Source organism: Sebastes fasciatus, chromosome 9 (genome assembly GCF_043250625.1).
Source record: "Sebastes fasciatus isolate fSebFas1 chromosome 9, fSebFas1.pri, whole genome shotgun sequence".
In the NCBI taxonomy this organism is placed as follows: domain Eukaryota; kingdom Metazoa; phylum Chordata; class Actinopteri; order Perciformes; family Sebastidae; genus Sebastes; species Sebastes fasciatus.
The window spans coordinates 32,073,166-32,100,724 of record NC_133803.1 but is presented as its reverse complement, the minus strand read 5'-3'; the positions used below and the strand labels follow the sequence as shown (position 1 = coordinate 32,100,724).

At 38.2% G+C, this 27,559-nt stretch overlaps 2 protein-coding genes across 3 annotated transcripts; one reads left to right on the top strand and one right to left on the bottom strand.

Moving 5' to 3' along the window:
- Positions 1–6,652: 6,652 nt before the first annotated feature.
- LOC141774562 (uncharacterized) lies at positions 6,653–10,137 on the top strand. Its single transcript, XM_074647315.1, has 6 exons — positions 6,653–6,805; positions 6,912–6,991; positions 7,683–7,797; positions 8,604–8,716; positions 8,846–8,960; positions 9,861–10,137. Exons 1-6 carry the CDS (start codon positions 6,763–6,765, stop codon positions 10,034–10,036), a joined length of 642 nt encoding a protein of 213 aa, XP_074503416.1. The 5' UTR covers positions 6,653–6,762; the 3' UTR covers positions 10,037–10,137.
- Positions 10,138–13,406: 3,269 nt separating this feature from the next.
- Positions 13,407–27,338, bottom strand: LOC141774561 (coiled-coil domain-containing protein 172-like). 2 transcript variants are annotated; one of them, XM_074647314.1, is made up of 8 exons: positions 26,980–27,338; positions 25,465–25,550; positions 23,966–24,082; positions 22,722–22,887; positions 21,173–21,274; positions 19,500–19,602; positions 13,975–14,062; positions 13,407–13,732 (listed from the first exon to the last, which is right to left on the bottom strand). In XM_074647314.1, exons 1-8 carry the CDS (start codon positions 27,056–27,058, stop codon positions 13,694–13,696), a joined length of 780 nt encoding a protein of 259 aa, XP_074503415.1. In that variant the 5' UTR covers positions 27,059–27,338; the 3' UTR covers positions 13,407–13,693. The 2 variants fall into 2 exon arrangements, with proteins under 2 accessions (XP_074503415.1, XP_074503414.1); XM_074647313.1 differs by having other exon boundaries at positions 13,407–13,735; positions 26,980–27,335.
- Between the last annotated feature and the right edge of the window lie 221 nt (positions 27,339–27,559).

The window sequence follows — 27,559 nt, the reverse complement described above, 5'->3', positions numbered from 1 at the left end:
TTATATCTGCTTTGGCACAGTTGTAGTTGAGGAGTTGCTGAATGAATTCTGTGTCATCTCTGTGCATGGCATCATTGCTATAATGGTGTTATCTACTGTCTAATCTAGAAAACATTTTAGGCGACCGTAAAAATGTAAATCTTTCCTTTGGTTCATCACAATTTACTCAGGAATAGTAACAGTCACAATGTTACTGACACTGGGGATGAATTCTCTGAGGTCTTACCTATCCATAGAGACCCAGATCATGCATAAAGATCTGCTAGTTGTGGAGCTATTCTTGATTTATTTGTCTGTCTATACGAACCACACCTTCCAGCACCCTATAGGGCTTAAGAGGTTAATCTCTGAAAGTTAGTCTGTGTATCCAACAAAGCAAATCACCACCGTGCACACATAAAAGTTAAGAACATTTTGATTTTCAAAACAAACAGGTCATTAAAAGAAAAAAGTTGTGGGCTCTTCAGTAAACACTATCGATCGCTAACAAAGCCTCCTCTCCAGCTATTTAAAAAGCTTTCATGTTGCTGTTTTTGTTCTCGAAAGAAAGAAAGCGAAAGTGGCAGCAGGTTTCTGGCCTCCTGTCAGCTTTTGGCAGCGGAGCTAACCCTTTAATGACATGAACAATGAACTCTTGCTCTTTCTGTGTGGCCCTCTGTCGTGGAGCTACAGAGCGTATCCCCAACACACACACACATCCACTCTGGATGATGCAGCACGCTTTACTTTATGTTGTATGACTTCCTGCTTCAAATCTGCAGCACAGGGCCAATATAAACAGTTAATAGATGCTCACATGCACCAATTCTGCATGAGTTGGTGCAGTTGGTGGGTTTTAGAAAGCTATGTTATTGTATGTTCTTTTTACTTGTAGGAATCAGAGCGCTCATTATGTTTCTGTAAAATCGAGTGTCCACTGATAATGTTTTTCAGTATGTATTCCTACATTATCTATACATTAAATATGATTAATGTACTGTACAAATGCAACTGGATTTGCTTTTTGATTCTTTGACATTAGCCTTTTTGGATGTCATTTTTATGCCATGCAACAAAACTACGGCTGCAGTTATGTTTAGGCAACAAAACCACTTAGTTAGGTTTAGGAAAAACACCATGGTTGGGCTAAAAATAAGTATGTAAACTAAGTAAAATCTGTACCTAAACAACATAACAGAGGTACGGAAAAGCCATCACAAACATCACTAACGTAACTTCAAAATAACTCAACCAGGAGACCGGCGTTTGTGTTCCAAAGTATTGTTGAAAGTCCTGTGTTTGTTGGACCCATCCACCTCTCCACCCTCTCATCATCAGCAGACTCTCTCACTTTTTTTTTCTACGTCACTAGCGCGCAAAATGACTTGTGCCTTCCAACGATGAGCAGTTCCAAGAACAACTTGTGAGATGTTGATTCAACTTCATGCTCATTTTGGAGGTTGTCATTTGTCGTTGTTTGTCTTTCGGCTGCTCCCGTTAGGGGTCGCCACAGCGGATCATTGATCTGCACATTGATCAAGTATAGGTTCTACGCCAGATGCCCTTCCTGGGGGGGGTACATGTTTTGGTGGTGGGAGGAAACCAGAGAACCGAGAGGAAACCCACGACAATATGACAATATCAGTACTGTCAGTTGAAGGTAGCTAATCTACTGTATATACTAACATGACACTACTTCCTGCTTTGGCCCAGAAAGTTGCCATAATGGACACTGATGCAGAAAAGTTGCATATGGACTTGTAGAAATCTGGACTGGAATAGAAGGAACATCAACTGGTGTGCAGCTCCTCATACTGGCGTCAGGTGAGATGCAGTCAGTGAACAAGTATGCATAGGCAGCCATTAGCATACTAACAGCCAGTTAGGTCGCAACCTGTGATAGTCGAAGCCAGGTAAGAGGACAGGAGGTAGGCAAAGAGACAGAATCAAGGTGCATGGAGGTAAACACAGTCAGTGGCTGGAAGAAAAGGGAACACAGAGAGAGAACGGCAAAGAGGAAACAGACACATTAACTGGTAAAGAAGTATGTAGCGCTGCAGAAAGCAGGCGGTGATACACGAGGTAAACTGCTGCTGTTCAGGACGGGAGGAAGTGTGCGAGAGGACAGGTGGTAAACAAGCGCTCGCTAACCCGGCAGGGGAAACAGGTGTTCGGGGACAGCACCATCATTTTTTTATTCACATTTGCATCTTATAAATATTTGATAAATTAATAGTTTCCTCCATCTGGTGCGTGTTCTGTAGGGGCTGTTGCTCCGGTATGTTCCTGTAGGTGTCGAGCAATCTGCATGTTCACTTGACTGCATGACTCAGTGGTGAGGGAGTGGAGATTAAAGATGTTCTTTTCCTCCTGCACTTTGCCTCCTCAGTAAGTGGCGCCTCTCTGACTTTCCACTAATTTGTCTACGTTAAACAATGGAGAGAGACAAAAAGAGTAGATGAACGATGAGTGGAGCTGTCAGTCACACTTTTTCATGGACTGTTCTCGTCCCACCAGCGCACATTTCTGTCACTATAATAGTTGGTTAATTAGTGTTGGAGGGAAGGCGAAGACAGGGAGAAGAAAGCCTCTTTTTGGAGCCTCCTGCTGGGCTTCAGATGTTTTCTACGTCACAGCTGGAGTTATCGGGCCCACGTTCAACTGCTCTGTTCTTCCTTCCCCTTCACTTTGATTTGTGTTTAGACAGAAACGCTGACAAAAACATCCGTTTGGTTTTATCTTTTACAAAATCAGAGTTGAATATCCGTGATGCTTCCGAAGGCATTTGCATCTTGAAAAATCAATCTTACAAAATCTCCTACAGAGCTGCACCTTTTAAAAAGGATCCGCAACTGCTGCTGCCGCCGCGGCAGTTAAGAAAATAAATCAGGCTTGTGATAAAAGCTAATTAAAATGAGCTAATAGACGTAATTAGCTATTCATCAGTTGCGATTGCGTTCAAACTTTCCCTGGAGGCGCAGTGATCCCCCCCACCTAAACAGGAAAAGTCTTTGAAACAGGTAGCGCGGCGTCTTCCTGAATACCAATTAGCTCGGCTGCTCGGCTTTCTGGGGCTCATCCATGTGAATCATTTGACAACGGAGTAGCAGTTTTCCACGGCTGGCTAATTCAGCACAATGCCTCTAAGGGAGGTAGACGAGGAGCGCCGTGGGGAGAATGTCACCAGTATTTGAGAAAGGTTAGACAGGGAGGAGAGCGTGTTGCTATCATACACGCCATTCATCATCGTGTTTATGCCACACAGTCACAAAGGGCTCTGTGTCTGGCTCCGTATCGATGTGCAGTGTGTAAGTGTGTGTATGTGTGTGTGTGTGTGTGCAGGTATCACGGTAGAATGGCTCACCGCATGTATTAATGTGAGACTCGTGGGTGTGTGTCATCGTGCAGTCTGTCCTCTCCAGAGCACACCACAGCATTGGTTATCACATTTTAATGCTGAGATTCTTAGAGTCTAATAGAGTTTTTAAAAAACATTTTATGGAAATATAAAGAGGAGAGGTGCATGGATGTATTTTGTATTTTAGTGAATGTACTATTTGCATCTCCTAAAAACATTACATCCCATAAAACTAAACTGCATCCTGAATTATGTTTTGAAAGAAATATATTTTTTTGCGGATTACGTTTGTTTTGGCGTATCACAAATACGTTTGTAATCATAGTCCGGAGGAGGAGGAAGGAAGGAAGACTATGGGACAAGCTGTTCTCACTCCCAACTCGTCAAATACCGCCGTTTGGTCAGCACCCTTCGGCATCGAAAACCGACGCACAGAGACACCCTGTAGCAACAGCATGTGACGAACTGGGCTCTATGGAGGACAGAACCTGCCAAAATAAATAAGAAATGAATAAATAAAAAATATTAAAAATAGATGTTGCCATTAATTAAATGATAAAGATGTGACATAAATTGATATTTCTGTTATAATTTGCTTCTATATTTATTTATTTATGTTTTTTTTTTTGTCAATTCCATTATTTATTTACTCTCTGTTTAAATAAATAAATAAATGCATAAATACATAAATGAATGAAAATAAATATAAAATAAAACATTAATTCAAAAAATAGATCAATAAAAAATAAATGCAAAAATGAAAGATTAAATAAAAAATAAATACATTTAAAAATGAATACAAATAAAAATGTATCAGAAAAGTAAATAAATAGAGAAATTAATACAAAGATAATTAAATAAAGAAGCAAATAAAGCAGAAATATCAATTTGTCACATTTTGTAAATTAATTAATGGCTACATTTATTTTTGATACATTTAATGACATATTTATTTATCAAGTCATTTATTTTTCATTTTGGCAGGTTATGTCTTCCATAGTTTAAAACTGTTTAAAATTGCAACCATAATCCATGACAAATAAGTTTCCCTTTGAAACGTAATTGTGAATGCAGTTAAGTTGTATGGGAATGTAATTGTGTTGGCATGTCACAGCTTTCATTTAACTCTGTAACGTAGATCAGGATCAGCAGTGTTGACTCTTTTTTGTGGATATTTGGACAAGTGTGTAATGTGGATGTTGTTTATGCCAGAATGAATCTCATCATTTAGTCTCAATAAACAAAGAGTGAATTAGAGCCCGTCTGGTGTGACCTCGTCCTCCTGATGGAAGTGCCAGATCAAATAAACACTCACACGTTGTTGTTTGGGAACGTTCCGTCTATCTCAGTACGGGGACTCGTTGCTGTAGCCCACACACTATCCAGCACAATTACTCTGAGGATCTTCTACTTTAATAGTTGAAGTCAGAGGTTTTTCACATCATAACTTTATGCATAAACAGTTTCACACTTCACTAGCTGATGCTTGTCAAAGGCTGACGCATATAAACAGCAGGCTTCCACAACAACAACTCATCTAGCCATCTCGCCCTGTGAACCAACGCAACATGATGAACCTCATGGATTGAAATCTAATATGGGTCTCGTGCTCGAGGTGGCAAATTGGATCGATAGCGCCCCCTAACAGTTTACAAAGTCCCCTCCTTTCAATTTCACATAAATGTATGAAATTTAGTAAGCATATATATCATCTCCAGACTTAAAAAAAAAAAGCCTCTTGAAGGTATACCCAAAACACAACAGGAAGTCAGTCATTTTTAATTAACTGTGCAATATTATGGTGACTTTTGCCATTTCCAGGCTCTGTACTTTAACAAACCCCTCCTAAAGATTTAACCCGATCAACTTCAAATTTGGTCAGTCCAATCTAAAGACCTTTGTGATAAAAAGCTGTTAAAAGCTTGAGTTTTTATGGAAGGACGTTGCCGTGGCATTGCGACAAAAAAGCGGCTTTTGCCAAAAAACAGAAAGTTGTTGTAACTTTGGCGTATGTTTTCTAATCTGCTCCAAATTTCTCGTGTGATAAAAGTCCCGGCCTGAGGACAAAATCCTTCTAGAGGTTTAACCCAATCGACTTCAAATTTGCTTAGTATAATCTAAAGACCTTTGCGATGAAATGTAATTAAGAGTTTTAGATTTTGTGAAACGGCGTTGACGTGGCGTGGCGGAGAATTTACATGATTTGCCATTAAACAACTCGACTTTACTTGGTCAAATCTGCCCCAAACCTGACCTACTTCATAGCAGTTCAGGCCCGAGGAAATCTACATGGCAATATTGACTCATAGTCATAGCGCCACCAACTGGCAACAGGAAGTCAGCGTTATGGGTCATACATTGTGTGATATACACTTGATAATGAGCAACATAATGCATGTTTAGCATGCGCCACATAGTCGACACAGGAAGTGGTACAAAATTTGCACTACACCCTTTCCAGCACCACGCAGTCCACGCAGGAAATAATGCCTAACTTGTGAATACAGTGTCCGATGGTCACAGAAGTGCACGGCCACATCAAGCGGCGTCCCGCCAGTACCCCTGATGTGCACAAAGGTGCGAGGGTCTGTTCATCGCTGTTTGCAGCTCTAATTATTCTTTATTTATGAACTCAATAATTATTCAATCAGTTGTGAATTTTCTATATCATTACGACATTAAGGAAAATTTTACTTTCTATTATTTCTTTGCTCACAAGAAAAGACTTCCAGACAAAAAGGGCATTTAAGCATGTGAGAGGACACGTTGGCAAGATAATGGCAGCTTTCAAGGTCCATTTGGAGGACTAATCTTTGTTCCTCAAATCAAACATAAAAAGGCAATTCTCTGCGTTAATGAGCTCAAACACTCTTCCTAAGAGTTTCAATAATTCATGTGCTGCCAGATCGTCAGACATCCATAATGAATAACATCCACAGTGAATTATTTACACAGTCATCCTTCGTGGCATAACTTACTGAGTCACTGTGTGTCTGATGGGCTTCTGGATCTCTGTGTGTAGATTTCAGACCGACATTTGGCTCCATAATGGGATCGCAACTAAGAAGTAGTAGTGAAGACAAACAGTACAAAGGCTTTCAGTCAACGTGTACTACCAGCTCCCCCATCAGCACACGGCAGGGACATAACATACTGGAAGAAATGATTCATTATTACAGGAAATCAGAACAACAACTTGTGGAAATATCGTAATTTGTACATGAGTTGCAAAAAACATATATGCACCTGTGCACAAAGATCATGTTACGCCACGGAGGTTTGTGAAATGTTGGGAATCCAGTGACTCAGATCTTGGCATCACAATATTGGCCAATTCTGTAAACTTTGCTCCCACAGTCAACAAATGCACCGGTCCGAACGTTCTGCCCTCACTTCTGGGTCAGAAAAAGACAAATTCAGTAGCCATGGCGTTACAGGGAACACTGATATGGCTTTGCTCACTAGCAGGTAATCTCACAGTTTTATATGTTTGTCTGGAATGTGTAGGTCATTTGAGAGAGACAGAGTACGAGTTGGATATTATATAATATACAGTGTGTGTCTGTGTTTGCAGCCTTATCCTCGTCTGCAGCTCAAGATGAAACTTTAACTCAGAATTGCAGCTCTCAAGCTCAGATCCTGGAGCATCTCAAGGTAAAAAAATTAATATTGGTCCTGCCAGAGAAAGCTCTAACATGCACAGAGAAAATTATTACATTAATTTGATAACATTTATCAAAAGAAAATGAGTAACATTTACATAATTATAGTGAGTAAGTAATTGACAATGTCAAACAGAAAAAAATATAATATAATCTACTTATTTACTACATAACGATAGATATCGCAGACTTACTTAATATTTTGATGACAGGGATTTTCCTATTTGAAAAAAAATCTAAATAAACTTTACTTAATAAGTAGTGAAAATAAACATAACTTAACTATGATTGAGTAAAATGTACTTCCTATCTGAAAAAAAAGAAATAAAATAAATAAACTTTACTTAATAATTATTTAAAATAAATAGAACTTATAACTTAACTATAATTAAGTCAAATGTACTCGATATCTTCACAAATGTTACATTTAGTGGTAATTTAGTTAGTTGTACTTGATATTACAGCAGTAAAATTTACTTAAGTGCTAGTGCAAATTGTTACGAGGATTTTATCAAGTATTTCTTACAAGTTAATTTTTTCAGCGTACATGTAGGTCACATTGTGTTTATCGAAAAAAAAAAAAAGAGTCTTTAACCCAGTGTGTAATGTATTTTTAATTTGCGATTTGCTTTCCACATTGTCAGAGGAAGAAAAAAAGTGTTGTGTGTGATGTTAACCAACAGGAGGCGGTAGAGTGTGGTGACAAGCTGCCGTCTGCATGGAGCTCACAGGAGACGGCTACTCTACTGCTGACCATGAAGAACCTGACTGATACTCTGCACAGACAGCAGCTGAAGGGTAGGAGGACGAGACGGAGACATCTGGACGACCAGTTTAATAGTAGATTAACATTAGTTTAATGTTATAATTAAGGGTTTGGGGGTGAGGAATAATACAATTAACATTTTCTTAATCTTAACAAACTATATTTTATCAATTTGTATTCTATCTTTGTGGTTTCTGTTAATTTCTCGTTATTTCTATGTTGAAAGGAGTAGTAAAGTTTGCCGTCCTGGTTTGGACTACGGAGCCTCCGTTTTGTTCTTTCAATAATATAGGCGCAACTCAGCTCGTTCTGCAGAACGTGATTGGTTGATGGCTTTATTGGCGGTGCGAAAACAAAAGCTCAGAAAAAATCTACTTTGTTCCGGAAAAAAGTTACGTCACTTTTTCACCACGTAATATTTGCGATCTGTGTGAAAGTACTCGTGACAAAAACAACAGTTTGAAATTGCATGAAAATAAAACCCCCAGTGTGTAAAGGTACGGTCAAACATGCGCAAATGCAGGCAAGTGACCATCGCCTGCTGATGCAATATTCACCTGAAAGTTCACCAAAGTTGAACTCAACAAAAATCCGAAGATGTGAATTTGCTTCGCAACCGGAAGTGAATGTTTTTTTTTTTGCCCTCTAGCTCACATAGAATGGAAGTGAACAAGAGGTGAATACTTGCGCATGTGCGACCATACCTTAAAGACTTTTAGGCCTGAAGGATGAACAAAGGGCTGTAGATGAGAATAGAAACAGTATTTACACTCAAAATGGAAATCTAACAGGTTCAGGTTTTATATTCCTCATTTATTAAATAATCATTGATTTACAGAATGCAAAGGTGCTGATCCAAAGAGTTGCCCCGAAGCTGAAGTTCCCGAAAACGGAGGGCTGGCATGTGTCTCAGTTTTCAACAAGCGCTACTGCAAACCTCTGTGCAACAATGTAAGTGGTACATACGGTTTTACATATATTAATAACAAACATGTTGTAATAAGTACGGGCACATTTTCTGGATAGTTCATCAGCCTGGAAATTCAAAAAAGTATGACTAATTTGAGTCTTCTTTCACAGGGTTATGATTTTGCTTTCATGAGGAGGAGTGGTTTTTATAATGAATGCAGCAGGGAGACCGGATACAGATGGCACTCGCAGTACGTCGGAGGAAACAGGCTGGCTGTGTGCAACAGTGAGGCTGTGTTTTATTAAAGGGACAGTGTGTAGGATTTAGTGGCATCTAGTGGTGTGGTTGCAGATTGCAACCAACAGAGTACCCCTCCGCTCACTCCTCCCTTTACAAGACTGAGGTAACGTGAGGCGCTCAGTGTAAAACCAGGGTAACGGTGTTCAGTAACGTAATGAAAGTCTCTCTCTAGAGCCAGAGTTTGGTTTGTCCGTTCTGGGCTACTGTAGAAACATGGCGGAGTCCGTGAAGAGGACCCGCTCCCTATGTAGATACAAAGGGCTCAGTCTAAACTAACGAAAACACAACCATTCTTATTTTCAGGTGATTATACACTAATGAAACGGGCTGTTCTCATAAACTGTTCGTAGCTATACCTACGAAAAGTAATGCACCGTAATTCATATATATATAGATATATATCTATATATATATAGATATATATATATATAAGAACTTCCGTTTTTTAATAACGCCACTTCCATAAATATTCTAACCCAAACTGCCATCTTTTCCTGAACCTAACCAAGTACTTTCCTGTTAAGACGGAAGTTTATTTTGAAAAAACTGGAGCAGAAATTGACACGTGTTGACGGACATTCGTAGGAAAACGCACAAAAAATGAGGAATACGTTTTCGTAAGATATCATGTGAACCGTTGAATGAAAACATAGTTCCGAATATGCTACTCTCTGTTCCTTTAACTAACTTAAAGATGCATTTAACAACTTTTAAAGTTCAAAGCAGGAACACATTTAGAAAGATTCAAATGCACTTTTGATTCCTTCAGTGCAGTTATGTTTTATTACTTTTTTATGTCTTAAACTGTCTGTACAAGGAAACTCACATTATATTTTATACAGTGGCACTGAAGTTGACCTCAACTTTCCTCCTCTCTGTTTCCAGAAGAATCATTTCCTGTTGCAGGAATAAATACGGCGTATTTTCCTAAAGACCAGAACTGCCTGACAACCAAGAGCAGCGCCCAGCTGCAGAGCAGCGTCATCAACGTTTTTACCGCTGAGCTGAAGCTTGCCGGCGTACAGGGAGACCCAGAGTACGCCTGTCTCGTATGTGGATGACCGTGACGTAGAAGAAATCTACCATGTCATGAATGTTGTGGTGTGAAAGTTTCTCAAAGTTGCACTTAGAAATAAAGCTTTGCAAGAAGTAAAAAATGTTATGAACTGACTTCCCTTGTTATCATTTGTGCACATTCAATTAAGTGTTGTAACATGCAATTTATCATTTTTCAGTAAAGGGAGCGGTGCATTTTTAGCAGTGTCTACTTCTGACTGTTATCTGCTGATTCAGCCACTTTTTACTGCATGCTACAGCCGTGTTTACAGCTCTGTGAGTCCTCGCACACCAGAAAACAACAACTATTGTTGGGTGGATGTTTGCTATACCTTCACAACTAATGGGGGAAAAAATATAAAGTTTGGTCTGAAGGTGGCGCCAGAGGAAAGGCCATGTTGTTATCTAAATCAATGGCAAACTAAAGTTATTAAATATTTTAGTGTGAACTATGTTTTCTGCCTCGCAGTCCACCATCGGACGGTCTGAAGAGCCGCAGCAGTGCATTATGAGGCGTTTTAGTCCAGTAAGCTCACGTTTTATACTTAGGAATTCTTGCTAATCTCATAAACATCATCTCTCACGTACACAAAATCCACAGACTGTGCAGTTGGATCGCACTACATCCTCAATTTTACGTCATACTTAGTATATTAGTAAAGCATTTCACAGCCTCTGTCTGCGTTCCATTTGAATATACAGTAATATACTGTTTATAGCACTTATGTCTTATTTGTGTCTCATTAAATCAGTCGTACACACAGTACTGTCCAACTTCTATCTGTGGGTGTGCAAAATACCGGCATAATGTGTTGTAATCAACTGGTATTGCTAAATAAATAGCTAACCTGGCTGGAGCTAACCTCATTAACTTTTCCGACTTGTTGTTCTGGAATGTCGACTCGGGTGTGACGTCATTCCCAGCTCCGACTCCCGAGGTAAATGTAAAGCAGCCTCTGTCCCCTCTGGCTATTTTAGGACATTGACAACAGGAAGTGTTCAATTTAAAAAATGAGACCCAATATTCTGACCTCTCCTTTAATGAAAATACATTTTAAAGTTAAAGGAACACAATTCTTAAGCAACATGAATGCACTTTAGCTGACAACAAGTAAATTATAGGCCTGTCTTTGGTGGGAAATGAGGTGAATCCAAACAAGACAAACGCAGCTTTATCACCTCAGCATCCACTGAAGTATAAACAGAAACACTCTGGGTTAAAGGTGATGCTTCTCTGCAGATAAATAGCTGCATTTACATTAACAAAAGGATGAATACACCTGCAACTGTGTGAATGGCGTCTTCCCAGCTTTCCGTCTGACATGTTTCTAATAATAATAGTCACTCATTATTTACGTGCTTGATGGAGAGATCTGGAGGAGAGCAGCGGTTAAAAGGAGGTTAACCACTCCGCCAAACGGTCTGCTGTTCTGTCTGCCCTCAGTCTCTGCTAACACATCCAGACGGAGCTCACCGAGGTCAAGGTTAAGAGGTCAGAATGAGACTGCAGGATCTCATTAGGAAGCTGTTGCCCTTCCACATCATCCTATTAGGAATCACTCTAATCAGAGAGAAAAGGACCTCGACACACCGTCCAATCATCACATAACTGTCTGGATTAACAGTGGTGAACTGTAGTGTCACACATCTCCCTCTAGGTGGCAACAGATAAAAACAAATGCTCTTTTGCTGTAATGTTTCTTGCTGGTATCTGACTCACATTTCACCAGAATAAGAGTGAGTAGTGAAGCCTTCATTTCTCCATACTCTACATCTTTTAGCATCCTAACCGTCCCTATAACTCCACAAAACTGTGTTTACTGTTGGTTTGGGGCAATGAAGGAACGTTTTAATGCTACAACATGCAATTCTATTTTTGACAATAGTGTGCTTCTAAGTTTGATTGACATGTTCAAGAATCACATAAAGCAGGTCCTGGGTGCCCTGTATGTTTTATTGTATTTATTGTGAATGCTTTGAGTGCTTTTATTCTCGTGCTTATTGGATTTGTGAATGCTTTTAGGACACATAAAGAAAAATACGAGGACAGGGTTTTGAAGTTCATTTCTGTTGTTTTTCATTAGTAGGATGTCCTTGTTCTTTTTATTATTATTATTATTATTATTATTTTAGGGATTCTGTGCGTGTAATGTGTGATTGTCTGTCTTGTTTTCTATGACATTAGGGACCTTGTTGGAAATAAGTGTTTATCCCGTGGATTCTTTTGTGTGTGTCCTCTATACATATAAACTAGGGCTGTCAGTTTTGAAGCTAGAGTGAAGATACTGGTATCATATGAAACTACAAAACCTAAAGAATCCATTGGTACCAACCATGTCATACTAGCTTGTCATGAAGGAGGTTAAATAACGCTCCAAACTTGCACTAAATTTTGGCGATGAAAAACTGGCATGGCCATTTTCAAAGAGGTCCCTTGACCTCTGACCTCCAGATATGTGAATGTAAATGGGTTCTATGGGTACCCACGAGTCTCCCCTTTACAGACATGCCCACTTTATGATAATCACATGCAGTTTGGGGCAAGTCATAGTCAAGTCAGCACACTGACACACTGACAGCTGTTGTTGCCTGTTGGGCTGCAGTTTGCCATGTTATGATTTAAGCATATTGTTTTATGCTAAATGCAGTACCTGTGAGGGTTTCTGGACAATATCTGTCATTGTTTTGTGTTGTTGATTGATTTACAATAATGAATAAATACATACATTTGCATAAAGCAGCATATTTGTCCACTCCCATGTTGATAAGAGTATTAAATACTTGACAAATCTCCCTTTAAGGTACATTTTGAACAGATAAAAAATGTGTGATTAATTGCGATTAACTGTTTTAATCGATTGACAGCCCTAATATAAATCAAATAAACTCAAATCATACTTTTTTGGCCATCTATAGTGTTAATTTCTCCAGTCAGACGATTCCCTTCAACAGTGATATTTAGTGTTGGCTTTTATTTAATTGAATTTTTTTAAATTGTCCTAAATTAAAAATTTAAATTAACCATAAATGAACATATTATTTGCCTTCAACTCTCATGCATTATTGAATTTATTTAACATCAATATTTACATATTCTAAATCAGTATGAAGTATGAATCCCTATTATAGCAATGCTACCCTTTGTACACTAGAGGGCAGCATATACTCACTGTTTTGAATGCCTCCTTTATTTGCCACCAATGAAACACACATTATTCTGTTCACTATGCAGGCGTTTGTGTTTAGTTGTTAGTCTTGTGCAAATAAATCAAATGTAAAAAGCAGTATTTGTCATTAAAGGGCATCTAGTTGAAGGCAGAAACAGCCCTGCACGTTATATTTTTTTGGCCTGAAAGAGGTAACAAGAAACAAAAATGTTTCATTATCTTTTTAATCAATTTTAGTATTGTATCTGTGTGTTCTGTTTTCCACAGGGTGCATAAATGTCAACAGTAAAGACAGTTTTTGTGCTGACGGAGGTGACTCACTGAGTGGAATTTGTTCTTTTCATGTAACTTTCAAAGTAAATATTAAATAACACGCTGTTCAATTACCTCGCTCTGCTTGTTCCTTCTTTCTTTTCTTTCTCTCCCGTCTATTCATGTTGGTTTTATTAACAGAGAGACAATCAGTGAACCAATATAACCTGTGTTCCTGTATCATCATTGTGCCTGCTCACTCCCCTGGCTGCTGTCCAGCTTCTGCTAATAGAAAAAAGAAGAAATATAAATGAACGCCTACAAAGAACCCCCTGAAGAATGAGGATGAATGAATGACTTTTGAACTTCCTTTTTCATGGTAACATTTTAAAAAAATTGAATCACGATGTGCTACACCAGAGCTGGATTTGAAAGATATTTCTGGTAGGAGATGAACAACTATATAAAACAGTTTTTATGAGCCTGAATAAAAAGCCTCGTTCACAACACAGCGTACAACGTACCGACTTCAGGAAGCGTATTTCTGAGCTGAGCGCCTCTCGCAGAAGCTCGAGCTCTCCTTCTTTGTGCATCTCCAGCTCCTTCCTCAGCCTGGTAAACAAATGAAACTCACGTCAGTAACTGAAGGAGCTGAGAAAGTAAAAACTCATGAAAGGGGGCAACTTGTAAAGAGATGCTTCAGCACTTTTTGGTTCTACGTATTGAGTTTAAACCTATTGATGTCTTGTGTTTGCATCACTACACTGTTGCCTTGCTATTGTGTTCACTAAGAAAATAAACAAAACCAAATGAAACTGAATTGCTATTCATGCTGATAGTGACACAGAAGGATGCATAATACAATATATCACAAGTCTTAGAAATAACCAGATTAGCCCTCTCTGGTCTACACCGAACCCCTTACTATTAAACCTGCAGTCGGCAGAATGGTTTTGGCATCAATGGGCAAAATTGTAAGTGTTCCGAGAGAAAACTAGACTTCTTCCTTCAGTACAATACAAGATGTTTCTGACAACATTAGAGGAGAGAAATAGGCATTAAAGGGACTGTTTGTTACTTTTTAAGCGTATAAATGCACCATGACACATGCGCGCTCGAATATGCACGCTCGCATATGCGTGTGGCCGGCGTCCCTCTGTGTCCTCTGCCTGCTCGCCTTCACTCAGACAGCGCGCGCGTTCTCGCGTACTCACTCCACCTCTAGACGTGAACGCGCGCTCACTCCACACTGCAGAAGAGTTAGTTTAGCTCTGAGAATATCTAGTGAATGTACAGTGGACGTTTGTGCAGAAATAAATGCTGCAGCTTCACTAGACAAACAGAGGTTTGAGTGACGGGACTCTGCAGAGAGAAACGTTATCGTCTTGTTACCGACCGGGTGCCTGTATCTCCGTGCTCTCTCCAGCTGCGGGCGGAGGGAGACGAGTTTCTCGCTGCGAAGCCCCGCTGCTGAAGCCTGCGCTGAGGCAGGAGAAGCAAACACAGTATCAGCAGTGATTCATGGAGAGACCTTCGTCTGGTCAGCTAACATTACTGCCAAGCAGCTGAAATATAGAGTGATATTGTGGTTTTAGCTGACGTGTGTCGCCTCACTGTTTTCAGCGATGCTCGTTCATGTCTATGTAGAGCGAGCAAGCGCGAGCCCGACGCTGACTTTCGTTGATTTCACGGCCACATGTGTCACTGTTAACAAGCATTTCTGAAAATTACAAATAGTCCCTTTAACGTAACAGAATATTGATTCATATTTGATCAGCGCTGCCTAGTTTACTGTGGTTACAACTGAAATGATTGCAATGCGTCTACATTAACTGATGAGGAATCCAGGTCTGTTATAATGACTGTCCTTGGTCCATTTAAATATGACCACCTGGTTAACTCTAATGTTTTACATTGCAGTTACTGGCTGTGACTTCTGTAACACCCTTTTTTGTTTCTAAGAACAGCTACTGCAGACAAAGCAAAAACAAATGTGCTTTAAAAGCATCATTATTATTATTATTATTAGGGATGCACCGAAACGATCAATGTTGTTGCTGTTATTTATTCCCCTTTTGTGCCGGGGAAACAAAGACCCTGTCCCAGCATTTCATTACACTGTCTTTGAAAAGCACAAATTCAATCATACAAATTAATTAAACAACCTTTAATATAACCTTCTTTCACATGAAAAATATATATATATATTTTTTTCTTAATAACTAAAGCCTTTTTTTCAGAGCCCAACAAAAATATTAGTTTTGTGAAACACAAATTAAATGTAAAAGTGATTAGAAAAATGAGCAGTGTTTCTCACATAAAGACTTTACTTGAGAGGGACGCCGATTTATCAACAAAGCCCAAGTATATTTGGTGACCCATTTTAGCATTTGTCTCTCTTTTTCATTAAAATCCTTCCAAGAAAAAGACGCCATCCGCGATCGATTAACTAGAGGACTAGTAGCAGCAGAACGCCCCTGGGGAGTCAACAAGGCGAATATCAGCCGATTAATCGGTCCATCCCTAATTATTATACTTTACTTTTTAGACAAGAAAGAAGAAGAAAAGTTATTATCTCTGTCAACAGTTTTACCACATTCAGTCAGTACTTCAGCAACAATCCCTCCTTCAGAATATCTAGTAATAATGATGTATTTTAAATATAAAACTTGACTCTGTTTCATCTTTAATAAACAGCTCATTTATATTCAGTATCAGACAACAGTGCCATAAAAACGAGTTCCAAAACACACGTAGAAGTAAGAAGATATATGAACTTTATGGCGACACCACAGCAGACTAAAACAATCCACTTCTTTAAAAACACTCTTATGGTAGCAAAGTAAATATTTCACACTGTAATTTCATAAACATACATGAAATCGTATTACTCAGTTCGGTTTGGCTCTGGAAGAAGCACTGGACTTACTGGATGCCTTGGCTGTGATTTAAGCGTTATGGCAGGTGTTTGAAGGATCTAATCTGAGGCGAGCTGCCTCCATCTTTCCTTTATTGGAAGTTAATGAAACAATAAAACAAACTGAGCTAAAATTGCGTTTTCACAGTCTGAGAAGAAGCAACAACAGTGTTTTAAACTTTACACTTCTCTCTGGAACTCACAAATCTGATTGTTAAGGCGAGCGTATACTGGTGTTCAGACGGTCAGAGACGCTCAGGATGGCATTTTGGATATCGGCGGTTTCTGCAGTTTAATATCAGATTTCTGCAGCGTAACGACATCTTCAAATGAGCCTTCACAAATAATGTAGCAGTAATATATCAATGGAGAAAATCCGACACATCAAAAAATACACACAACACCTCAATCATCCGGAGCACGTCGACTGCAGGTATCTTTCTATTCGACGGTGCGACAGTGAACGAGCAGCCGCCCCTGTTTTGCACACTGAACACTTTTTGAGTGACTGTAGCACTCATTCAAATTGACACGCGCTCAATTTCCAACAATCAATACGCGGGGAGTTAAATATGTGTTTTACGGAGGACGCTGCGGTGGCTGAAGACAGGATTGATGGTTTCAGCTCAGAATGGATGATCATAAGAATGACTGAGAGGAGGTTTCTCTCCTCCAAAAGCCACGTCCTCAGCACTTCCTGAGGCTAATAAGGCTGATGGTAATGAAGGACCCGGTATGTTTAATGAGGCTGATGGATGAACAGGACATGCTACACACATGCAGGATTTAAGGCAATGCTGGGAGGAAGGAGGGGAACAGGAAGGAAAGAGAACAATAAATAAGGAGGAGCAAAACAAACGGGCGGAAGTGAAGGCAAAGCCTGTTTGGTACCTCGTCCTAAGAGAGGCCGGACACCTTTCATTAAATACAGGGGGAGTAAAAGCTGAAAGTAAAGCTCACCATCTAGATAAGTTTGTGGATTTCTTAATCACTTCACATCCATAGTATTGTATTGAAGACATTATCCAAAGTAGTGGCATCAGCAATAACAGCGACCCGTCCTTCTTTCCTTCCTGGAACTCTATTGATCTCCAGTCTTTAATTAAATAAAGGAAGTCTCTTTGTGGAGAAACGCGGTGGACCGGCGCTCACCTACAGTACCATGAACGCTTCAATAGAGGAGGTCCTCAATTCATATTCTACAACTACTTAATATTCTGCTGTGATGAGCAGACACATTTGCGTCCATTCTTCTATGTTTTGAATCTAAAGAGATAAGGAATGTGGGAGTTTTAGTGGAGTGTAATTTTATCAAGCTTCATTCCTACATGTAAATCAACAATTTGTACTTATTCTCCCACTCACTGTCAAAGGTCTGCTCCTTTGATATGTGTAGATTTAGTGCTATATGAGGAACTAGTTTTAATTGACCAAATGCTCATTACTGTTTTAGAAAAAAAAAGATGCTGCAAGCTGCTCTTTTTCACACCGATGGGTAAGGAAAGATCTGAATAAATTAGTCCATACAGGGCACGGGGGGTCACAGAAAGGTTTGGTGAGTAAATGATGAGAGTTATGCAATGGTCTATGATGGTTTTCAGAGTTACACAACCCAGACAAACAGCGCTCTACACCACCGTGATTAAAACACAACATTTCCAAGATTAAAGTTGTAACTTTACAAGAAAAAAATAGTCGGATATTCTCTAAGATTAAATGAGAAAAAACGAACAAATTTGCAAGATTATGATGTCATAAATTTACGAAATAAAAACTCAGATATTCTCTGAGATTAAAGTGGCAAATTTAGGAGAAAAAAAACAAACAAATTTGCAAATCATATGGTCATAAATTTACGAGAAACCACATTGCTTCAATTTGCGAGGTTGGATCAACCTCATCACCCCACATAAACCACTGTTTAACATTGTGATAACGTGATTAATTACATGAGTGATGACTTTATAATCTCACAAATTTGTGACTTTTTTAATCGTAAATTTACGACTTTATATCGCAAATTTGTAATTTTCTTCTTGTAAATTTACAACTTTATAATTTTGCAATTTTGTGAGTTTTTCTCGGAAATGTACGACTTTAATCTCGTAATTATTGTATATAGAAATTCCACAAACTGTATATTTAATACATATATACAGTACTACTATACTGTATATATATATATACATATATGTATATATATATACGTATATGTATATATATATGTATATGTATTCTATCAAATATTGTAAATATCTCTCGACTGAGGTAAAAGTATGCTCCATATGCTTCCTTTACAAATAAAAATGTTTGTTTTTTTTAATCATACATCACGTTTTAACTGGAGAAAATCAAAGTGCATTTCTTTGGTAAGTTGCTGGATAAGCATTCAGTATAAAAGCTTAATTCTCCGCCCCTCATTCATTTCCCTTACACACCTCCCTGCACCAATCACATTAGCCTCAGTTTCTGTTTTTTTCCCACTTGTTGACTGAATGAAATACGCTGCAGATCAAAGCCTTAATTAAGCCAAACGCTCTTAATGCTCTGTTATTTACACTTGTAGATTTGGACTCCAGCCAGCAGCATACAGAGAGAGAGAAATAAAGACGGGAGCTCATTCAGCATTTCTCACAGTATCATCCAGTTCTGCTCTTCAGAAGTAAAACCTTCCATCTAATGTAAGCACCATGTTGTTACCACTGTGATCCTCTTCTTTCCTGACTGCGGCTATTAGTGCGACTACTGAGATGATTTCTTTTTAATACTAAAGAAAACAACGGAGCCCTGGAGAGGAGAGGTTGAACTTTTGTACACCAAACCTACTGACAGGCCTCGCAGGACAGAAACCGCCCAGCTAATTAAACATCACAGCTGCTGAGCCAGGAATATTTAAAATATCAGGACGCTCCGAGGAAGCCTCTGCCAATTAACATTTTTATGAGCTGCTAAATAGCTTTACATTTTGTTTTGTTCTGTTTTTGCTCCTTTGTGTTTGTATTTGCTTTTATTTCCCTGCAGCGTTTTCCCTCTTTTGTGTCTCATAAGGATTATTTTCTGTGACGTAATTGTAAATCAGCTACTGTACTCTGTGTCTGTGTGTCCAAGTCTGTCAGCATTCATGACACTCACCTCAGACAGGTGCTGTCGGTGAGAGGTTTCTGACTGACAAACAGGCTCTCCGCTCTCAGAGATTCTGTCGTCGCTTCAGCCTCGCTCAGCTGCTGATCCAGGTCTGCAGTCAAGAATAATAAATCACACACGGCATGAGTTTCCAGACACAGGTGCACTGTTAAAACATCTGCTGAGGTGGCTGAGACAACGTTTTGGATTATATAGCACAGCCACCTACAACATAATGTTCTGACTGTAAAGCACTTGACCTCTCAATCTCACAAAAGGAGTTGCTCTTATCATGGATCAATAACTACAAACTGGACTACCTGGATAGTATTTTGTACCTGTAGCAACACATCCACAGCGATGTAGCGTGAAATGTTTAATGCAGTGCTATTTTCATTCCAAACACGCTTAAACCTGTATTTGTACTGGATAGCTTCCAGCTGAGGATGCACAAGTGTGAGTAAAAAGCACATTTAATAACACAGATTAAAAAAAAAAAAGAGAAAGGAAAAATGCAAATCATCTGTGAACCTGTGAACTGCCTTCCAACCTGAAGCCAGAAGCTTTATGTTCAACATCTGGGCTCAAGATACTGTAAAACTGCTTCAGCAGCGTGGCTGGATTTTCAAACTACAGCTGACTTTGCTGCAGTTAGATTTCTCTTTTTTCTAACTTTGATTTCTGTCAAACAGAATAAAAACTGATGGTCTGATATGTATATATATGGCAGTGTGAATGAAACAAACAAAGACGGGTAGTGGTGGGGGACAGGGGATGTTCAGAGTTAAACAGTCAACAGTAGATGTCACATAGAAGTGGTGTACAGCATCTGAAAGCTGGGAACCTGAAGATTAATTTGAGGTGTAGTTCAACACTGTGTGTCAAGTTGTTCTGGTCGTTAATGAAAGTGTATAAGGCTTAGAAGATTATGATAGAAGTATATGATGATCATCCCCATGCTCTGTTTTGTCTCATAAGTTGCGGCAATTTTGGGTTGATACCATTTGTTACACAAATTTGGTGCTAAATTTAACTATTTTTTACCTTTGGAGAATTCATAAAAATGATCAATAATCCCTCAAAAATACCACATTAACACACAAAGACCTTGAGGAACACCATAGAAAAAGCAATGCTGTGATTTGATATCAAAAACTTTTGACATTTGGAGATTTCTGCAGAAGAATTGCATTTTTTGGATGGCGAGCACTTCTGTTGTGTTAGCTGCTCAGAAACCCCCTTATTGTCAATCTAGCTAGGAAAGCCATCCATCCTCTGAATGCTCTAGGTCTCTAGTTTGATCCATCCATCCTCTGAATGCTCTAGGTCTCTAGTTTGTGGCTGTAAAGTTTCATGAGGCTGTGATTATCCTAGAGGTCACCACATGTCATTTTATACAGTGAGGTCAAGTTTCAAAAATTGGCCATGCTAGTTTTTCCTCGCACAACTTCGTAGCGTTATTTAGTGTTCTTCCTGACAAGCTAGTATGACCTGGTTGGTACCAATGGATTCCTTAGGTTTGCTGGTTTCATATGAAGCTTTAAAACTCGGCCCGTTACAACCTGTGTTGGAAGAGTTGCAGTCAGAACAAGAAAGCTGTCAGCAGTCAGTTGGTGGTGTGAAGAGTGTACAGTTTAAAGGAGGATACATCATCTAACATCAAACGAAGGTTTGTTATTCACCTCTCTGGACGTCATCCAGGCCCTGCAGGTTGAGCTGCAGCGCTCTCTTCTCCTCCTGCATGGAGCTCATGTGACCGTTCCTGGAGCTCATCAGATCCATCTCTGGTGAGGAAAAGGGAGAAAAGACGAATACTACTTAAAGTAAAAAAAACACCAGGAGGGCCGAACTTTACATTAAATTATACCTCTCAAGGAAAAAAACTTTGTTTTAGTTCCAAGAGAATGCAATGTGGGCATTTTCTTAAATTCACTTTAACTGCAGAAACAATCAGCTGTTCCCTTGAGCCCAGATATAACACATAATGTGAAGACACTGTTTCTCATTGGTGATGTGGGCGGCTTTACCCTCAATCCTGTACAACTAGTGAAAACACTTCAAACCACATTAAAGTATAACTTGTCATTAAAAGTTGCTATAGGCTTTTGAAAAATATGGTATATCATACTTCTATAAACTGCAACTTCTGTACAAATAATCACTACACAATATTTGTTGAACATAACATTCATTTAAGACTTCTTAAAACACACTTTTATAGTATAACCTTCCTGTGATCCTTCTATTTTACCTTCTCCGCCATTTGTTTTGTAGTCTTAATGTTAATTGTCAAGTTTTTTTATTATGTTTTATGACTGTACTACTTGTTTTAATTATTGTTTTTAAATAGGGCTATTTCTTATTGTTTTATGATAAACACTTGCATGATATTGTTTTGGAAAATTGCTCTATAAATAAAGTTTATTATCGTTATTAAATTAAAGGGTGGGTCCACCTGCGTTCTTTTCAATTTTTCTGAAATGGAGCAGTGACGTAGGTTTCTACAGTAAGTTAATCAATAAGGTTATGAATAATGTGAACGCTAGCACTAGCTGAGTTAACATTAGCTGAGTTTGGAAATAACTGAAAGGGTTAGTTCAGATTTTTTAATTGGGGTTGTATGTATACTCTGTGTTCTGAGAAGTAAAATTATTGTTTTTGTAAATGGAGTCTGGTGGCTTTGAACAGAGCGATATAACGGCTTCAGCTCCCCGCCAGAAAGAGGCAAGGTAAAGCGGCAGTAAAACAGATTTTAGACACCTAAAAAGAAATCAATATCAGTTTAAGTGTACGCTATATTTAGAATATTTACACCGCTTTACCTCGCCTTTTTAGCCTTAGAGTCCAGATTTTTAAAATAATTTTTGTTCGATTTTTGTCTTCTTTTCCATCACGATAAACTCTTCCAGCTTCTCTTATCCTGTGATCCATACAACATCCTTGCATTAATAAACAAAACAACTATTATATTTTCACTTTTCTCAGTAATGAATGTAATTACTGTTCATTCTCCAAACGCCATCTATAAATTTAAACCACATTCTTCCTGAGATCATGACTACTTCTTCACTGTCAGCAATAATCCATCTACTCACGATTCATCTACTTATACTATATAATACACCAAGAATAAAATAATAGTTTTGAAATGAGCAGTCAGCTCCACATCTGCATTTCAGTATAAAACATCTGTCTACTGTGACAACAGTATAATTGGCAGTGTTTTACGACCTTTGTTCAATGCTTCCACCTCCCTCTCCAGGTCCAGCATCTCAGTGTGTGTTTGGCTCTCGAACACTACGTCTCTGTTCCCTCGAAGACTGAAGTCACTGTTGAATCTGGAGATCTCTTGAAGGAAGTTTCCCTCTTCTTCTTTAGACTCCCACTTTATCTTGGCCTGGTATGAAAAGACAACATCATGGGAAATGTGTCCAACAATGATAAGAATACAGCTGCTTGCTACTATCTCTACTACTGTTACTATTGGTCATGTTAAAGGGATAGCTGGGGTGTTTTAAAGTGGGGTTGTATGAGGTACTTCTCCAGTCAGTGTATTACCTACAGTAGATGGCAGTTAGCACGCCACCAGTTTGGAGAAACAGACAGTACCGGCACAGGAGCAAAGCAATGTACTGCTGTGGACGGGAGCAGCAGCAAAACATATTTTAGCTATTTTATACAACGGCTTTAGTTCCCCGTCGGAAACATCGACTGTATAGCTCTCTGACGGCAAGGTAAACAGACAAAAATGTTCTAAATATAGCACTAAATATATTCTTAAACTGATTCCAGTTGTTAGGGTTAGGATTGAAAAAACCCGTAACAACGGGAACAAACGACCGGAACAACGCCCGTGTCCTGCGAGGTAAAATTAGTGTTTCTTTCAATGGAGTCTGGTTGCTTTGTCAAGAGCATAGATGGATACAACGGCTTCATTTCCCCGTCAGAAAGGGCAGTCTGACGGCGACGTAAAGCTGTGAAAATATTGTAAATATAGCGTACTCTTAAACTGATATTGAGTTTTTTAGGTGTCTAAAATCCGTCCACAGCAGCACATTGCTTTGCTCCCGTGCTGGTACTCCTGTCTGTTTCTCCAAACTCCATCACCCACTGTAGTAATACACTGACTATGGAGAAGTACCTCATACAACTACACTTTAAAACACCACAACTATCCCTTTAATGATACAACTTAGATGAAATCTTAATGACATTTTATAGACTATTATTTAAAAAAATAATAGACACATTTGTTGGTTCTAAAAAAAATATTTCTTAGATGCAGTTGCGGCCCTTCTGAATCTTCTGAAGCCCCGGTATGAATCTTCATACACCAGTGGGTGAGAATAGCTGCTCTAAATAAATGTGCGAGTCAATTTGTATACGTCTACATAGTTTAAAAGCTGACCACATATTCATATTACACATAACAAGTATGATATGAGATGTAAATATTGATTCAGGCTTGAACCCACAAGACGCTCCCTGAGTCGGCTCCTCTGGCAGAGCAGCTCCTCAATTTGCTTCAACATCTGGTCTTCACATTTCTTCATCAGGTCATGCTGCAGCCGCATCGCAGACAACTGCTGAGCCTGAAACAGACAGCCAGATGTACATACTGATACTTTACATGTGAGAGAGATGCCAGTGATGCCTGAATACTGTAGGTGATGTTAGTGGTGATAATGGTGAACAGAAATGCCCTTATTCCTTTGACAATGTTTAAAAACATGGGTGTCTAAGATTTCTTTTATATCTCACTTTCCCTGTGTCTCTTCATCCTGTGTGATTATACGGCACACCCCGAAAGAAAGGGAATTATGTAGGAGGGTAAATTCATGGAGGACGCTTTTTAAAGCTGCCTCGGGCATGACTTTCAGTACAGCTTTCAGTCTGTTACTGGAGCTGTCAAAGAGGTGAGTTTATTGTTTCTTGTATGGCGGTGGAGGAGCGCGGTACGTTTTCAGGGAGCACAATGAGCTTCCAAGTTTCCTAAACACTGTAATTATCTTAAGACAGCTCTCATAAACTGTAAGACGTTACATCATGACAGCTGTAAACACGCTGTGCTGTAAACACACCCTGCGTATCTGATGTAAACACTTTCTATATTCCACTCGGGGTCAGAAAAGGTATCAGTGTCCTGCGTCCTCTCAGGCAGATAATACTCTGACAGACACGGCGTTGTATTCAGCAACCAAGATCTGCTCTTTTGATCGGCCGTCCGCTCTTACAAGCACAGGAAGAAGTTAGCGATATTTCTGCGAGGTCAACGAGCCTGCCTTCGACATCATATCTCACACATGCTAAAAGGTTTCACTAATGTTATCCGGTGGAAATTAGTCATTGATTTTGCACATGGCACTTGCAGTTTGCACTGTTGATGAAACGAATGGGAGAGATTAAGTGTTTTAAATCATAAAGCAGATCAGCTCATCAATATGCCAATATGCACTTCTTTACCTCATGTGTCAATGCCACTACCACTGTACACTGCTGCCTCAAGGTACAGCAGTTATTACTTATCTCTTTATATTTTAGAACAAAATAAACTTTATAGGCTATATTTAAAATATTAAAACCTAAAACAAATGATCTCTCAGTTTTTTCCTATCCAATGAACTTTGAAGTTATATATTTCCCTCCTGACACAACAGACTAAATAGTAAAATATTAACCAACACTGCACATATGATGTTATTCCTTACGCAAAAAACCTGAGATAATACTCATTTACATGGTGGCATATCAGTTAGTTTGACCTTGAACTGTGCCTCTAGATACGGTGAGTGTTTAAGTGTATTGTAAGACACCTTTTTGTGTCAGACAACTAATAACTTAAAACTTACAGCCTGCCCAAATCATATCTGAAAAGACATTAAACCATGCATCATGACTGCTCCTCTATATGAATCATAACACACACATTAGCAACAAATAAAGGAGAATTAAACTAACTGTATGGTAGTCTCACCTTTCTATCAAGCTCCTCATTGGTCTTTTGATTCTTCTCAGTGTTGCTCTTGATCTTCTCATTACATCTGATGATGGCTACTTTGACTGGAATATAAACATAACTGATTAGTTAGCTAATAACCTGCAAAAGAACACTGTGATGCACTTTCACAAAATACTGTTAAGTAATCTAATGTTAGATAGATGCATTGAACCAGAAAGAAATGCACCTACAATAATATGAACTGACATGCGGGTGGATAAAGAGGGAGGTTTATAGTCTAAGTATATAATATATAAGTCTAATGCAGTGAGGACCAAAATGCAAATGTACGACGAAGTAAAAAAAATCAGAGATTTCCAGAATAAATTCATAATATTACCAGAAAAAAAAGTTGTAATATTACGAGAATAAAGTCATAACTTTACAAGAAAAAAAGAAAATAACATAAAATTACTACTTTATCATATTACGACTTTTTTCTCATAAAAGTATGACTTTATTATCAAAATATTGTGACTTTATTCTAATAAACTTGTGACGTTATTCTCATAATAGTATGACTTTATTATCATAATATTATGACTTTATTCTCATAAATTTGTGACTTTATTCTCATAATATCATGACTTTATTCTCGTTATATTATGACTTCATTCTCATAATATCATGACTTTATTCTCATAAATTTGTGACTTTATTCTCATAATATTATGACTTTATTCTCGTAATATTATGACTTTATTATCATAATATCATGACTTTATTCTTATAATATTATGACTTTATTCTCGTTATATTATGACTTTATTCTTATAATATTATGACTTTATTCTCATAATATTATGACTTTATTCTCATATCATGACTTTATTCTTATAATATTATGACTTTATTCTCGTAATATTATGACTTTATTCTTATAATATTATGACTTTATTCTCATAATATTATGACTTTATTCTCATAATATTATGACTTTATTCTCGTAATATTATGACTTTATTCTCGTAATATTATGACTTTATTCTTATAATATTATGACTTTATTCTTATAATATTATGACTTTATTCTCGTAATATTATGACTTTATTCTTATAATATTATGACTTTATTCTCATAATATTATGACTTTATTCTTATAATATTATGACTTTATTCTCATAATATTATGACTTTATTCTCGTAATATTATGACTTTATTCTCATAATGTTATGACTTTATTCTCATAATATTATGACTTTATTCTTATAATATTATGACTTTATTCTCATAATATTATGACTTTATTCTCGTAATATTATGACTTTATTCTCATAATATTATGACTTTATTCTCATAATATTATGACTTTATTCTTATAATATTATGACTTTATTCTCTGGGATAGGCTGATTGTTTATATTGCTAAGCAGGCTAGCTAGGTAGCATTGTAACTAGCTAGTCTTCTAATGTTATCTTATAAACTATAACTATCTGATTTTGCTTTAATTATTATTATGGTGGCTGAAATGTAAGTTAGTAAGCCTACCTTCTTTGAATTTGTGTGTCCGCTCAGTTAATTGTTGTTCAGTTTGAAGGATTTGTTGGAAGAGAGTGTCTAAACTCATTGTGAGTCAATATCTGTATTAATAAATCACCAATAATCAAAAGAATCGATCTACTGTAACTAGCTAACTAGTTAGTCTCCTACTCAGAGTAGTGACTAGAAGGGAGCCAGCAAACTGAGGAAACTCTCGCGAGATTGTTAAGGTTAAGCATTGATATTGAATAGTTAAGGTTTGGATAGGTCGTCAGACAGCAAGTCTCGCGAGAGTTTAAGCAGATCTCAACTCAGATTTCGCAATTTACGGGCTTCCTTCCAGACACGACCCCTAATCAGTAGACGTTAGCTTTGCCTGTGACGCAGCTTTCAGGAGTGACCTTGTTATGGGAGTTTCGGCTCTTTTTAGGGAGCCAGATCATTTAGCTCGACTCACCAAGAAGAGTCGGCTGTTTCGGCCCCCAAACGGCTCTTCATTTTACTTCACTTCTGTGTGTGCAGATATATCACTTAAATTATTAAATTTAATTATACTAAACCTTATAATTTCCAGAATAATTAAGAATAA